Below are 16,398 nucleotides of genomic sequence, written 5' to 3'. Positions count from 1 at the left end.
AAATTAATCAATTTGTTGGTATAATCAAATTTCCATTATGGCGTGATCAAATAATTGGCTTTTTCGACAACCAAACATTAGCGAACAAATCATGAAATGGCCTCAATTGCATTCTTTACATGGGCATGCAAATTGATCGATACAAACTGATAGCCCGAAACCGTTGGATTGTGAATTTCTCACAAGATTAAAAATACAGATTGCAGTGTGAACACCTAACAGTGTACGGTACCCTGGATTGCATGCGAAAAGAAAAAAAAAGTTTTTTCTTATTTTACAAACTGTCCATTTTTGAAACTTTCCATTCTGCTGTTCCTTGAGTTGGCCAGAAAAATTTTCATTTATACTTCATTTAAGTTTTATTTAAGTTCAAATGGTGGAATTCCTGATAGGCGAATTTTCGAATGTGCAAAATAACAATCAGCCAATCAGACTTCAGTTTTCTAAAATTTGGTAAGAAAGCATGAAACTTTTTTTAAAAACAGTAAACATTTCCAGGGACTTGATATTAAATTGGCCGAATATAAAACGGCAGAAATATGCAAAATTTTCAATTTGCCACAATCCGCCGGCGAGTTGAAACAAACTTTATATTTTTAACATTTTCGTTACAGAAGAAGCTAAATATTAAATTCCTTTGAGTGGAACGAGACTTTCATCTGTTTTTATTTTCAGTCTTTCGCTCGTGAGTTTTCCACCCATTCGGTCTCTCGCCCATGAGAATAGCCCCAGTTCAAATTTAAAAAAAAACACGCACAAAAGCAGAAAAAATGAAGCAATAATAATATCAGAAGTTCTATTCTGATTGGCTGAAAAGTGGATCTCAGAACCAAGTTAGTCTAGATTTTGATATGAGTTTGAAAGCTAATCCAATTGGCATGATTCAAACTATAACCAAAATTGATTAGATTTCTCCAAAATTGAACTTGATCTTATAAAAAATCTTGCTAATATTAGATTAATTGGCTGAATTTAAATGAATTAGGGAATGAAAACTGGTTGTGACTAAAACTTTGATCGATCTAACCTAAGTTTTTTTTTCAAATGCCAATCATTTTAAAGTTCAATTAACTAATTTTTCGAACCATCTAAAGTTTGCCAATTTTTTTTCAACTGTCCGCATAAAAGGCAATGTCTAAAGGGTTTGCCAGCCCTTAACCCCAAGCCAGCGTCCCACTAAAGGAGCTATTCTTCCGGATCAAATGCAAGTCAATTCAAATCGCATCATTTTAATTTTTAAATATATACAAAGAACAAATGAACAAATGTTTCGCTCAAGTTTGCCATAGTGCGAAAGAAACGCCAATCGGTTTTCTCTTCTTAAACCTGCATAATATTCTGCGCCTTTTCGTTTGCGACTCGGTACTTTTTCTTTTTTTTGTAAATTGTTGCCTGCTCGAGGCGTTACAGAAACTAATTTTTGAAGGTAAACGTTTTCTTGCAAATTTTCGAGTACTTTCCAAATAATAGGGTATGAACCACTTAAATATGACTGTATGCTAGAATGCCAGCCCTCCACAGCATTTGTTGTTCTTACCAAGCCGTATGTTGCCGCATCTCTTTGGTTCCATAGTGAAGGGGGAATAAGACTTCTCGGCTCGGGACTAAACTTTTTATGTAGTTAAACCCAAAATACAGGCAGAGCTCGTCAACTTTTGCAATTTTTCCTCTCTTTTATAGTGCGATCGCACTTTACTTGAATTTCCTCGCTTATTTTATCGTACGAGTTTCTTATTTCTTCTTTTTTTTCGAAAGCCAATGAGGGTAAAATTTTAAGTGCTAATGCAAGCTCGTGGTTTGTTTCGTACTCTTCTTTAAATCCGAGTTCCGCAATTTTTCTCATATAAATTTGAGAAAGATGAAAAAAACGTCCAGACAGCTTGTTTTTTTTTCGAAACGCTTGAAGAGCGGCCTATTCAAAATTCAGCAAGTTTTTTCCGGTTTACTGTCAGGAGTTACATTTTTTAGGGCTTCTTAGAAACGATGGTATGTTTTTGAGGTGCTTGCCGTTATCAAAAAACTGTATACACGGTTTGCTGAAACTTTTCTTTCGAAATATATAAACAAACTGATTTTACAAAAAATTTTTAAATTTCCTTTGAAAGTCAAATAACAGTGATCATACAACCTCCTCATCCAAATTGATTAAAACGAAAAGTTGTCAACAATAAGATTGCGTTTTAAAGCAATTGCCCAAAAAAAAATTTTTTCTCTAGAACTGAGTAATGATAATGTTCACAATGAGTTATTAGTTACGTTCACAATTGTAAATAGAAATCTTGTTCATTACCGCACCGATTGCAATTCTTGTCTCCTTAAAAAAAATTATTTGAACTGTCTAGCGCTGCATTTTGACACAGTAAAATTCTAAACATAAATTTTGAATTATTTGTGCTTGGTGGAATTATGTCTTCAGATAAATTTCGACTTTTTAACTAGCCTCTTTTCTCTGGAGATTTTATAACATCTGAAAAATATGGAGGCCTTGAACTCTTATATTGAAAACAAAAACGATCCACTGTGAATATTCTTTGTAAAAATATGCCGGTTTGAAAATTCTCAATTTAGCTATTTCACGACAAGTAACGCGAAATGTTTTTCGTTTTATTAATGCGTAAGTTTTATTAATGCGTAAGTTGTTCCAATTGCAATTGAGGTGCACTATTTGCAGCAATTGTTAAGTTTCTGGGCGCTAATTGCATCAGTGTGTGTTTTAACAAGCGATTGAGGTGTACTTTCTAAAAAATGACTAATTCCTTGAGAGGCAGTCGGACTACTCAGGGTTTTGCCCTTAGAGGAGCAGTTTTGCTTTTAAAGTCAAATTTGGACAGGTTGTATCTTGTTAAATAATTGCAATATTTTTAGGTTTTTTTTTCTTTAGATTTAAGCATATACTTTTGATCATGAATGATTTTTTTCGCCGGAGAAAAACTTAATTTAATTTAGGGAAAAAAACGTTCAGTCGTCAATCTGGCGTTTTGATTCTCTTAAATTCATAAAAATTAAAAAAACGGCAATTTAAAAAAAGAACTGAATGAAAATGAAAAATCCTTTGTCTCAAAAAATACGGGTGACAAAGTTCACTTGGTTTCATCGACAAAGTGCAAAATGTGTCCAACACAACTTAGAACTTAGATATGTTTTTAGTCGAGTTACTTGAAGCCAAAAATAAAATGTCTTTTTTTGCTAAAACCAAAATCAGCATTTTGTATTTCAACAGTTTCCAGATTCAATCTTTTTCATGATTTTTTCTCGAATATGAGAAAATCGAAAAAATGTTAAAATAATGAAAAAAACTAGATAAACCAAATTTTTGTATCTCTCGTCAAAAAAAACAACAAGGAACCAAGCTAATGCTGGTGGTTTCTGTTTGATGTTTGCTGATTTTTTTAATACTGCTGCAAGATAAACTTGATAGTTTCAAAAATTGGAACCTGTCCAAAACCTTATTCTTATCTAAAACAAGTGAAAACTTATGAGATACTGGATTTTTTCCAAGGACATAACATTGTTCTTCAAAAAAAGAAGCGCCGTTTGTGCAGAATTTTTTGCAACTGTTTCTTTCGATAGAACCCTTCAGCTCAGATATTTCTCAAATATCTGAACAAATATTTCTACTTTACAAATATTTCTACTTTTTTGAAGGCTATGACATTTTTCTATTCATTTGTCCGAAAATAATAGCTTTAAGTGTGAAAAATCTTGAGCGCACTCGCTTAGGTGGAATTGATTTACGCATCCTGATTGTTTGATTGACTCAAAACCTCAAATTTAGGAGGGTAGTTATTAGGAATTGTCAAATAGTTTCAAAAAACGGTGAAATTTTTTAAAAATTTTTTTCCGAAGGCCATATTTTTTGTGTAAAAGATGGCATTCAATTATGCAAGAAAGTGTCTCGATACCAGCTTCTTGAATTGAACTCAAAATATGAGATTTGAAGTGAGCTGTGGAGAAAAGTCGAAAGCTTCAAAAAAAAAACGTTCAAAAAATCAAAAACTTGACTATTCCGAGGGCAATAACTTTTTTGCAAAAATTGATGATTGGCTAATAAAGTATCGGAGCTTCAATCCTCTCATTGCAGCAACAATCACATTTTTGGGAATTGTTTTTAAGATAATTCAAAAACTTTATAAAAAAAAGGTAAAGTATCAAAAAATTTCCGACATCCGACATCTTCTTCGACTTCTGAGTGTGAAACTTTTTGTGTAAAAAAAATGAGAGTAGTCAATAAAGCACGGTATCTTCCCACTAACCTTTATCGCCATTGAACTTTAAATAGGGAAGTTTTTACAATTCTCTCTATTAATTGAACAAGATTCTCAGATTTCCCAAGGTAGTTTTTGAGAAAACAAAAAAACCCAAAATATGGGTCAAACATACCTCTCACAGATGAAAATCTCATGCATTTTTGATGAAAATTCCATGCACTTTCTTTATACCTGACTTTATCACACGGTAATTCTAAATAAAACGGCCCAATAAGATATTATTATTTTAAATTAGCATCGGAACAAAACTACTTACGAAGCGGAAACAAAGTCGACCAGTTGAGCCAAAAAAAAGAAATTTTATAAACGTTTGAAAACTTTTGAAAAAATTTTCAAGCCCCTAAAACCACAGGGAACAAAACTTGCAACTGCAGTGACGCCTAAAAGCAGCACAAGGAAAACCCGTGATGTGGCACCTCAGACCGCAAAACTTGAGCAGACAAACGAAAATCAGACAATTCAACTATCAACGATTTTTTTTCAATTTTATGCATACTGAGAAAACAAAATTGCAGGGGTAATAAGCTTGAGCGAATGTCATTCAGTGAAATAATGATGCATGAAACACATACGGATTAAGGGTTTCTCTCAAGTGACAGAGGCACTTCGCATAGTGGCAAGGCGTTCACATCGTGATTGTCAGATTGTGTAATCAATCCCCTGCCATGATAGTGTATGAAGAGGAGCTCTCACTTTACCTCTATTTTCAGGTCAACCACAATTTGACCGAATACGGCTGCGATAGTGGTACCACATGAAAGTTCTAGACGCCAAAAAAAACTACCTTGAGTAGAAAAAAGAGGAGTGTTGCTCAACAAAATAACCCAGTCTGGAATGTAGAGAAATAAAAGAAACAGAATATACTTAGACAGGCTGCACGGCGTTTCGTATAACCTCTGTGAATCGCTGAAACGCCAATAATAATTATTATTCTCATCACAATGACAGAATTTTCATCAATATTTTTTATTTAAATTCTTACTTCATCAAACATCAAATTCCAAACAACTCTTCAAGCAATAAAAGACGGTGATTTTTTGAAAAACATCCGTTGGATACTTGAAAACACACCCTGAAGTTATCTTCTGGATCACTTATGATAGTTTTGACTAAAAATCTGATGTGAAAATAGAAACAACCAATTGACTAAATGACCATTAAGTAGATTGAGTTAATTTACCGTTATATCAAGTCTGCTCTGAATTCTATTTTGCGAGAAATTCACAAAGAATCAATCCTACATCCGCTACCTCTTAAATACATTGCAATGGTTTGAGTAGCGGTCGATGTACCATAGTCTAATAACAATTCTTGTACTTTTTTTAAACCGATTGCTTCGAACATCACTTCTTGTATGTACAGAAAGAGGAAGCTAAGATTGGCATCAGTTGCGATACAACGCAAGCGCAGCTTTGCAAACTAGTGAATAGGGCTAAGACTGGAATAAAATCAACATCAAAAAACAATATAATATCAGAAAAATAGTCAAAAATTATAACCAACAGCCTTGAATGTAAATTTAGTATTTACCGAGCGGCCAATGAGCCAAAAACAACTAGGTAGATGACCATTGAGTCGAAAACAAAAAAAACATAAAAATTAATGACAAAAAAATTTAAGCAATTAATATAAAATAGTGAATTTTGAATGCGATTGATTTTGCAGTACACTGTTTTTGCCTAAATTTTTTGTAGTTTTTGATTTACTGGCCTAAATATATATATTTGAAATATGAGCTAAGAGCGGGTGAAAATGTTCTATCTGTCATCAAAACTTCAAATTTTGCCAAAATAGGTTTTCGAGCTGTGCCATTAAATCAGAATGATGCGCGATATCGGATAGCATATGTTTTGTATTATACGAGAATTAAAAAGACTATCGGCGATGATTCAATTTTTAACACAGAGGCGAAGCTGATTTGCGCAATAATTGCGATGCAACAGGTATAAGATTAAAACAGCAAGAGACTCAAGAACTATCAAAGAGGACTTTGAAAATTGTTATTGTTGAAAAAAACTAGAAAATCGAAGTTTTACTGTATAAATTCAATAAAAAAAATTAATAGTTCTAAGTAGGGTTGAAATTTATCAATTAAAAATTTACAGTAGGGGCCAAGTTTTATCGATTGTATAGATAAAATCGGAAATTTGCAGGAAACAAAATTTAAGGTAAATAAGCCCACAAAAATGAAACCGCCAGTTATTCAGCTGAAAATCAACCTAAAATGATTGGCAATCTTGTTGGAAAAATCTATGTACTGCCCAAAGAGCATCCACAAAAGCCATACATGTTCTGCACACAAGGTGGTATACACGATTTGGAAACTACACTAAGAGCTCAATTGATAACATTAAAGCCGGAAAACCATCAGCAAAAAATTAATATGAAAGAAAAGCTTCAAAATTTATGCCTAGACAAAAGATTACAAAATAAGCATCAGGACAAAAACTTACCAAGCAGTTATTAAGCCGAAAAAACAAAAAGCCAAAACTCAAAAAATACTTAACTATAAAAAAAACTCAAGTCCTTTTCCACGCAGAAAACACACGCACACAAGAACTATTTACGGTCATCTAAAGAAGCAGTAAGTCGATATAAACTGAGCGCCAAAACCAAAATTTTTTTTTAAATTGAAAAAAGGAAAAGGATTATTAACGAATTGAGTTGATAAAAATACAATCCATGTAGATTTGTTAAATTTCGATTCTGCCGCATTCTTAAAATGCTGATACACTAAAAGCAACTAAAACGAAAGTTGTACAGCAAAAAAATTTCTTAGATTCGGCAACTGAACCGACAACTCATGAGCAGACAAATATACCAAAAATTTTATTCAAAACAACACTTTTTTGTTTGAAAAGAAAATTCTCCTGGTGAATTCGGGACTTTGCCCTCCCATTTGTAATCAGTACCTCCAGGCTATGTGTGCAGGCGGCACTGGGAAATTTGAATTCAATATGAAGCAAGGTACCACCAGGAGTCCAGATGCGTCCTGTAAATTAAATTACAGTAACAAATCTAGTACCTGATTGCAACACCCTGGTTTATCGCAAGGGTGAAAACTGGAATTGAAAGAGAGACTTGACATTTTCCCATTTCGCAAAAATTGAAAGTGAAGGAAAAACAATTCCTTTTTCTCCAAAACGAACATGACGGAGAATAGTAGACAACTTGAGAAAAAAACAGAACGGCAAAACAAGGAATTATTTCAGCGGACTTGAGTAGCTTTCTGAGAAAAAAAGACTGTCCAAATACAATCTTTATTGTTTCAATTGTGCGGAATGAGAGGGTTATGGTGTTTCGAGATAACGGAGACTTTCAGCAAGGGTCTACCAATGTTTTTCGACTATATAACGTTTTAGCTCGGCGTGAATGTCCTGGACTCAATTCAACAAGCTCAATTGTTATTTACAGGCTATGAATAGCTATGATATAATGAAAGGGTAGATCCATCTCCGGTGGATATAATATATATCTGCTAAATAAAAATGTACACAGACCCGAAGCTCAGCTTCGTACAACTTGCGATACAACAAGTATAAGATCAAAACAGCAGGACACTCAAGAACTATTAAAGAGGACTTCAAAAGTTGTAACCCTAGAAAAAACAAAAAGAAAAAAATGTTTAAAAATGAAAATCGATCAAAAATCTTTCATATGGATTAAAATTTAAGCATACAAAAATTTAAATTTGGAGCCAAATTCCATAAATGATATTAGAAATTTGTAGGAAACAAAACATTGGGTAAATCATTGGGAACTGTTCGGCAAAATCTTATTGAAAAATATGCATGTAATACCCAAATATTATCCACGAAAGGCATAAAATTACTGAAATCAAGGCTGTATTCACAATTCGGAAACTAAACCGAGAGCTAAAAAATCATCAGCAAAAAAGTAATATCGATGTTTTAAAACTATACATACAACCAATCTATCAAAATAAACGAAAATAATTTAGAAAAATGCGAAGACAATAGAATGCATTACTAGCATCGGAAAAAAAATAACCAAGCCGTAACAAAACAGAAAAAACCTCAGCAGAAGCCCTTCATGCTCTCGATTTTCAAAATGCTAAGGCACTAAGCAACTTCAGTGAACTTTGATTGCACAAAAAATAAACAATTCTTAGATCTGAAAACTAAGTCGACAAAACATAAGCGGATAAATAATAGACCCGAAATTTTTTAACCGGAATTTTTACCGCTTGAAAAAAAATTATGTCCTGGTCAGATTCGAACCAGGACCTTTGACTTCTCAGTCCTATTCGTTACCTCCAGGCTAAAAAAGCAGGAAACAAAGAACACTGAATTCGTTAAGCACCAAGGTAGCACCAGGAGTCAATGAGTCCAGTGGACAAAATTGTTCACGGGAAAAAAGTCTAGTACCCGATTGCAATACCCTTACTCATCGCAAGGGTAATCAATAACGATGTATTAGCTCTGTTTCTAGCGCTGACCGTGTGGTCCGGCGACAGTGTGACCCACCAATATCCCATTTACGAAAGACTATAATGAATTTGCTTTAAGTAGAGACGTTTAAAAGCACATGGAATCTAATTTTGACGCTAGCCAAGGCTGCAAACGGCAGAAAAATACACTCAACCAAACTGAGTGTTCGCTCACAAAAAGATGGCACCATTTTTAAAGCCCCTGCTTAAACGGATGCACTCTTATGCACCATAAAACAAGTGTAGAAAGAAAACAAAACTAATAAACTTTACTTGAAATATATTATCATTTTCAAATAGATCTAACTAACAATGAACTCTAGCAGACTTTTACTTTGGCCAGATTTACAATACATACAAATCAATCTCCACACATCGCTCACAGAGTAAGGTTTTTTGAGAAATGAGTCCACAATCTTAGACAAGTTCTGAGCCAGTTTTGTATCATTGAACGTCAAATATAGCATGTCTCTTCCAGCGTGGGAAGCTGCCATCCATTGAATTAGAAATTTAAGCACCACATTTCCCCCAAAAGCACCACATCCCCAGTTTCCAGTCGCCACAGCTGTGAGATTTTTGGTTGATTGCGTCGAATCAGTGATATGTGGATCCCTGAACCCAACGTATGCCTTGTTCAACTCTCTCAGAATCTTCTGCAGTTTGAACTGTTCTTCTTTGGCGTGGTTGGATCTGAATGCTGTGGCGTCTATTGCTACAACTGTGTTCAGTTTCCTTCCTATACAGTCCACTGGAGTAGTGTCCACGCAATCTGCGAGGTACTTGAAGGAGTCCGCATAGCCAACATACTCACAATACCTTCCAGCACCTGCAAAACGAATATTCTATTTGTTTCGCTCATTTCAAGTATAAAATTTTAGAAAATGAGGCAATGTCCAAACGAAACAATAAACATATCTACCCTTGCGAATTTTTTTCCTTGATTACCTACTGGGCTCGGGAAAATTTCCTTGTCCTTAACCAACAAGCACATGAACTAGACATAAAAAATAGTCATTCGTACTCACTATGCTAATAATTATTTTATTCTATGGCTTTTCAGTCAGAAAAGATTAACGAAAATATAATCTTTTTAAAATACATCTAAATTAAGCAGGCGGAAAGTGCGAGAAAGACATGCTTATGATAAACTTAAGTATATTATCAGAGTTCGAATAAGAAGGGGCGCCATGCAAGCTGAGGCAAGGCAAGGCAAGGAAATTAACCTTGAACGATGAGACATTCGTTGTCCAGTAGTCGCGGAGTGAACAGACGACTGACCAGCAGCTCTGGATGAGTGACATATCTAATCTCCTCCTGCACACACCCCTGTCCCACTACCCCTCCCCCCACAAACTCATTGGCAAAATCCACTTGCAACATCCCACTCTGCTTCTCAATTAGTCCTTTCGATTTCACAGCACACCTAGTGGCACAATTGCGATGGATGGGTCCCTTTAAAACCAGAAACTGAAAGGGCAATGAACACGCGACCGCAAAGAGAAAGTAAACATCCGACTGCTCCTATCCAAGTAAAAAAAAGGAAAGATCCCGATCACAGATTAATAGTATTAATTGGAGAAAACCCTCAAAAAAAGCGGGGGGAAAGCGTTTTAATGAAATTTAAATCCAAATCACTTCTGAGAAGCGATTATAACTCATATCAAAATCGACCGGAAAAGGACCAATCTATGATCCCATAACGGAGAGAAATTTCTTTTACCCCCTGTTTAATCTTGGTTAATAGTGACAGGATAAATTACACAGAGGCGAAGTTGCACTTGGCATACACACGCAAAAATATGACAGATAACGCATCTGTGAAAAACTGAATGAGTAAAACTTTCAGTATAAAAAATTTCTTAAGTGACGCATTAGCAGTACCAGTCAATTTGAAAAAAAAAGACATTTACCAACTAACATGCCTCAATTTATAGAGCAGTCTATGGAGCAGTAATAACATGAAAAAACTAAATGTAACAAAACAAAATAATTTTTGAGTTCCGACTTTCGATGCGAAAGTAACGGAATATTTGTGCTCGGGGTGGGTTTTTTCTTCAGAAAAATTTCGACTTTTTAACCAGACATTTTTGACGGAATTTTTTATATCATTCAAAAAGTTTTGTTGTCCCATATGGGACAATTAACGCGCGATATAATTCGCGCTATTAACGCTTAAGGGAAGATTTAATCCGTCTGAGAAATTGTTCCAAATTAGTTGAAAGAAAGTTATTTACCATAATTGATTTGTTACAATGAGCGAAATCGATTCTTTTGTACTTTAAATGGCGTGTGGGGGGGGGGGTGATTTCATAAAAATATCAAATTTTAGAAAAAAAATTTTTCATTTTATTTTATTACATTTAACTTTTTTCTGTTACTAATGCTCCATAAACCTTAAAAGGCAGTCGGAACATTCAGGGCTTCTGATACGAACATTCAGGGCTCCTGATACGAGCAGTCTTGTTTTTTTTTTTAATTTGAGATTTTTTGTGAAAATCATCCCCCCACACGCCATGTAAGGTACAAAGTGATAATTTTCGCTCCTAGTAACACATCAAATATGGCAAAAAAGCTTCCTTCAAGCAATTCGGAACGATTTCTATGACGGATTAAATCTCCGCTTACTCGTTAACAGCGCGAAATATATTGCGCGTTCATTTCCCAAATTGGCCAAAATGGCAATTTTTAAACCCCCATAACTTCACGAAAAATGATCACAGATGAAATATCTTTCCAAATTTAAGCTCAGGGCAACAACAAGTTTTGAATGATATAAAAAAATCCCGTCAAAAATGGCTAGCTAAAAAGTCGAAGTTTGTCTGAAGAAAAACCACCAGGAGCACAAATATTCCGTTACTTTCGTTACGACAGTCGGAAATACTCCGTTAGTTTAGTACAACAATAATAGTTTGTATTAAAATCCTTAGCATTTGCTGTACTTAATAGCTGGTTATTGATTAAAATGAACACGTTCAAATTGAACACATTTTATCGCAACAATATTTGCGACTTAGGTTGGAAAAAAAGATAGTTCATTCTATAACACAAGCATTGCTTGGTTGGTAATCAAGTGTGCCCATGCAACACAATTGTACCAACTTAGTCAGTTTAGTGTCAATTTTCTCCCATTGAGGCCTCACTTCGTCCAAATCCAAACATCTTCTGTGGAATGAAACAGTCTGTGATGGAGAAGTGCCCTCGTCGCTTTCTGGATCTGTCACTCGGTCGAAGTAGCTCAGAATGCACTTCAGCTTCTCAAAGTTACTGTTTTGACGCTCCTTTGTTCTGAAACACAATTAATCATTTCCACCCATCTATCCCATGACTCGAAATGAATACCTGCGAATGCTGCAGAATGTAGGATATACCACAAAATGGCAACTATTTTTCTACAGTTTTTTAATTTGATCCAGTGCGTTTTCACTCTTGCTTTGAATCAGCCCAACCAGCAAAAGTTGTAAGCATTGAACTGAAATATAGATACCAAAAACAATGTAATAGCATTATATACTGAAGTTGAAATAATCAATGATTCTAGCCTTGCGGTGAAAAGTGTCCTCAAGTTTTGACCCCTGGGCAATTCCCCGTTGAAGTCTTGCTCTGGAAAGGTATTAAAGAACAAATTCGCAATTAAGCACGCTATCTGTCTCTTTGACATCGTCAGTGACATGTTGGAGTTCTGTTGCAGCCACGGAATTGGTTGTGTAATTAGAAGAGGCAGCTCTAAAGTCAGTTTCTGTAGTCTAGGCAATGTCACTGAGAAGAACTTAGCCTTGACTTCGTGATGGAGGTGCTGATTGAAGAACGTCCGCATTCCCTTCCCGTGACCATCGTAGAACCCTGGTGTGTATCTGTCTATAGCTGATATGACGTCCTCCACAGTGTACATTTGCTCAGACAACTGCTCCTGAAAACTTGAAGATTTCCTTCTTGCAACCAGTCGGATGCGAATTTAGTGTTCATGTCCTTTAATTCTTCCGAATTTCTTACTAGTTGTCTGAAAAACCTTATCCTTATCTTGGTGGTTTTCGCAAGAATTATTTCAAGGGTATTAAAGCAAGAATTATATCTGTATCAAAATAGCAACCCTTACGTACTGCAAAATAAAGATATCAGCCCTTGATTTTTGCGAAAATAACAAAGGTAAGGACAAGGTTTTTCAGAGAATTAGAAAGAAATTCGGAGGACTAAAGGACATTACGTTCGGATTACTTTCATAAACAGCTTTAAAAACAATTGGAAACCATTCACCGAGCGACAACAAAGCCAACAAGTTTTGGGTAGAAACGCGTTAAGACGAAAACAAAACTGTTGTCATAAAAAATTTAATGAAATTTTGAAGTTTTTACGACCCATCCAATCTAAAACACATAATCGCGTGCGAATATATTTGCCATCAAAAGTACGCAATATAAAATGACTAAGCCGAAATAATAAACTATTTAAATATTTAAAAAATAATAAAATGAAAACAAGGATAGCCGGTTACTGCGCAAGTACCACAGAACGTTCCGACCACTCTTAAAAAAATACAAAAATGTTTTTTCAAATTGGTTTCGTTTTTTTTCTGCATGTTATGATAAAAACATCTGAACAAAATAATAAAAATTAGGCATATTTGAGAGTGGCTAGAGAAACAAAAAAATATTGCGGAAGCTTTTTGAATTTCAAGTTTATTATTCCCAAAATTGCGCTAAAAAGCTCCAAAAACAACCTTTACTTGAGTAAAACTAAGTCTTCACGGCTTAAATTAAGCTTCAACAAGCTATTTCAATTACTAACTACCTTACTAATTAGTTCAAAATTAGACAAAAAATAAAAAATTTCAAACCGGTTTTTCTCGACACTGAGAAAATTTTTTGATTTCTTTTAATGTCGTTCAAATCACGACTGAAAGGGCTTTAAAATGATATATCACTCAGCCCTGTCCGATGATTATTTGTGGTAGCTGATTTTGCGTGGAAAACAAAAAGTTGAATAAAAAACTAAAACAACCGAATACAAAGTTCCTCCCCATTTTCAATGGTCGGAACAAAAAAACGCAAAATCAGACTTGATAAAATTACTTGGTAAAAAAACTGTTTAAATTAGAATAAAACACATGCTTTAAAAAGAAGGGAAATAAAAACCCACCCTACCAGATAACAAAAATACGCGTTTAAAAAGAAAACAAAAACGAACCGACAGAAACTAGGACGGAAACACTAATCCAAAAAAAACTTGAAAAATTAATTACAACCTGAAACCGTCTTCACCTAAGTACTACTTTAATAATGGTACTTTTATTTGAATTTCAAGAATTTGAGCATGTCGGAAGTGATATTTTCCATTCCTACTCAAATGACTATTCTGTGAACAAAGCAAAGTCATTTACGGGAAAAAAGTCTAGTACCGATTGCAATACCCTTGCTTATCGCAAGTGTAAATATACATAATAAAAATTTGAAATGACTTACTTTGACCACCTCCCAGTGACTCGTTTTGGACAGACGAGTAGTTGGACGAGAGTTCCCACTCGGATTCAGGATTCTCAACTGGCACTTGGAAGCACAAGGAACCCTGATATGACCTGGCAGCCATTTGTCCACGAAGCTCTTCGGGTACGGTACGGCAATACCCTGCGCTAACGCGTCCAAGTCTAGCAGCAGCTTATGCAACTGTTTATTTGAGAAGTCTCTGGGAGATTCCTCTTCACATTTAAAAAGTGAATCAATTGGGCAGCCGCCGCTGAAACTGTTTGAGCTGTTCACGGATGATTGTGCGACTTCTGTCGAATTCGAATATGTCGCATTGATTTTCTCTGTTTCGGTATCTTTCTCTGAAGTTAACGGGTCACCATTATCCTGCTGCTGAATTTCGTCAGAATTATCAATTGCTAAATCTATAGTTTCCTGGTACAGCTCTCCTTTTTGTATCGCTTGCTCAATCGGTGTCACTGTCGTCGTTGCTGGGATTTCAGTTTCGCCTTCTGAGTCTTCGCTGGCTTCACTGCTCTTCGTTTCAACTTCTTCAGGATCGGTTTTTGCCTCGTTTTCTTCCTCCGAAAGGCGGCTGATCTCCGAGGCCTGATGCTCATTGTCTTTCGAACTCATGACATTTAATACTTTGCTCGTGGAGCAGTAGTCAGTTGAATTATCACAGATTTCAGCATTGGGGGATTTTCGCTTTTTCGATTTCGGTATAGGTTTATAGAAGTCTGCAAGTGATTTCTGCATGGATCTTAAGCTCAGAAATAAAACAACATAAATCAATGGCGTCCTGTACGTTCCACTTCTGGCAAATTATAGAGAAAAAATATAGTTCTCGATTACAAGACACTTGCGCTCGGAAGTGTAATAAACTAAGTTAAGTTTTTAAGAAATTCTATTGATCGTATGAAAAAGAAGTCTTCAGAAAAAAAATTATGTCGAAAACCAAGGAGCCGAAAAAATGAAGGAACTGACACCTAGTTAGAACCTGAAAACAGTACCGTTTACGGTCCACAGATCTTCGTGATTTCAAGCAGCAGGCGCATTACTTAAACACTCAGTTGGCTAGTTAACCAAACATATTGACGTGACAAAATTAAACATCACCAATAGACCGTTGGAAAAAAGTCAAGGAACGCAAAAAAAGACAAAAACAATTATGACTTGTTCTGAAAAAAAAATCATCATTTGAGATCCAAAAAAATATATTCCCTTAAATCTCTTCAAATTTTAGGATTAATTTATAATGACACATTTTTTAATAAACCAAATTTGTTAAAACTGGACCGATAGGTAACTTTTTATTCCTCTGGATCTAAAAGTTAAAATACGCTTTTGAAACTAGACGTCGTTCACGTTTTCCATGCCCTTTACACTGAAGCTGTTTGATAGTTGAGTTTGCTTTCCTTTTAGAAAAAAACTAACTGAACTTACAAAGAAAACAAGACTGCTCGTATCAGGGCAAAGCACTGAATGTTCCGACTGCCTATTTAGGTTTATGGAGCAGTAATAAGGAAATTTTTTTTTCTCGAAAATTTGAAATTTTTTATGAAAATCATCCCCCCACACGCCATATAAAGTACAAAAGGATAGATTTTGCTACTTGTAACAAATCATTTATGGCAAATAAGCTTCGTCAAACCAATTTGGAACGATTTCTAAGACGGATTAAATCTCGCTTACGCGTTAATAGCGCGAAATATATCGCGCGTTAATTGTCCCAAATTGGCCGAAATGGCAACCTTCAAACCCCCATAACTTTACGAAAAATGATCACAGGTGAAATATCTTTTCAAATTTGAGCTCAGGACAACAATACCTTTTGAATGATATAAAAAAATTCCGTCAAAAATGGTTAGTTAAAAAGTCGAAATTTGTCTGGAGAAAAAAAACCCACCCCGAGCACAAATATTCCGTTACTTTCGTATCGAAAGTCGAAACAAAAACCACACTGAGAAAAATCTAAATTTAGCGTGAACAAAGACTTTTTCTAAAAAAAAAAACAAATTCATCATGACCTATATAAGTCTTCACTACGTTCTTCGATTCTTATAGATGATATTAGATGAGATTTATATTCAATTTGAATCCGCGAAATTTGTTTTAGAAAAACTCAAGCTTCCTACTTCAGGACTGAATTGTTTAAACTTTCGCTCACGAATTTTCTGCTATTTGATACAGGAACAAGATGATACATGCATCGCAATTTTTA

At 35.0% G+C, this 16,398-nt stretch overlaps 2 protein-coding genes across 2 annotated transcripts in view; one reads left to right on the top strand and one right to left on the bottom strand.

Annotated features, from left to right (window-relative positions):
* The window catches only part of LOC134845887 (protein IWS1 homolog A-like), a 576,794-nt gene that overhangs the window by 467,481 nt on the left and 92,915 nt on the right, over nucleotides 1-16,398 (top strand). The gene's annotated exons all lie outside the window — the stretch shown is intronic.
* Nucleotides 8,973-16,343, bottom strand: LOC134845819 (poly(ADP-ribose) glycohydrolase-like). The gene is made up of 5 exons (XM_063862904.1): nucleotides 14,175-16,343; nucleotides 12,258-12,625; nucleotides 11,818-12,003; nucleotides 9,942-10,141; nucleotides 8,973-9,544 (listed from the first exon to the last, which is right to left on the bottom strand). Exons 1-5 carry the CDS (start codon nucleotides 14,931-14,933, stop codon nucleotides 9,021-9,023), a joined length of 2,037 nt encoding a protein of 678 aa, XP_063718974.1. The 5' UTR covers nucleotides 14,934-16,343; the 3' UTR covers nucleotides 8,973-9,020.

Source organism: Symsagittifera roscoffensis, chromosome 1, assembly GCF_963678635.1.
Source record: "Symsagittifera roscoffensis chromosome 1, txSymRosc1.1, whole genome shotgun sequence".
Classification (NCBI taxonomy): Eukaryota; Metazoa; Xenacoelomorpha; order Acoela; family Convolutidae; genus Symsagittifera; species Symsagittifera roscoffensis.
Note: the sequence above shows the minus strand (reverse complement) of the source record. Positions and strands in the feature narration are given on the sequence as shown.

Excerpts from the sequence above, each read along its gene's own strand:
- LOC134845819 (XM_063862904.1), bottom strand. The coding sequence starts at position 14,933 with ATGCAGAAATCACTTGCAGACTTCTATAAACCTATACCGAAATCGAAA. Across the intron at positions 12,004-12,257 it reads AGGACACTTTTCACCGCAAG|AACAAAGGAGCGTCAAAACA; the intron begins GCTAGAATCATT and ends ATTGTGTTTCAG. Across the intron at positions 9,545-9,941 it reads CGAATGTCTCATCGTTCAAG|GTGCTGGAAGGTATTGTGAG; the intron begins GTTAATTTCCTT and ends TTCGTTTTGCAG.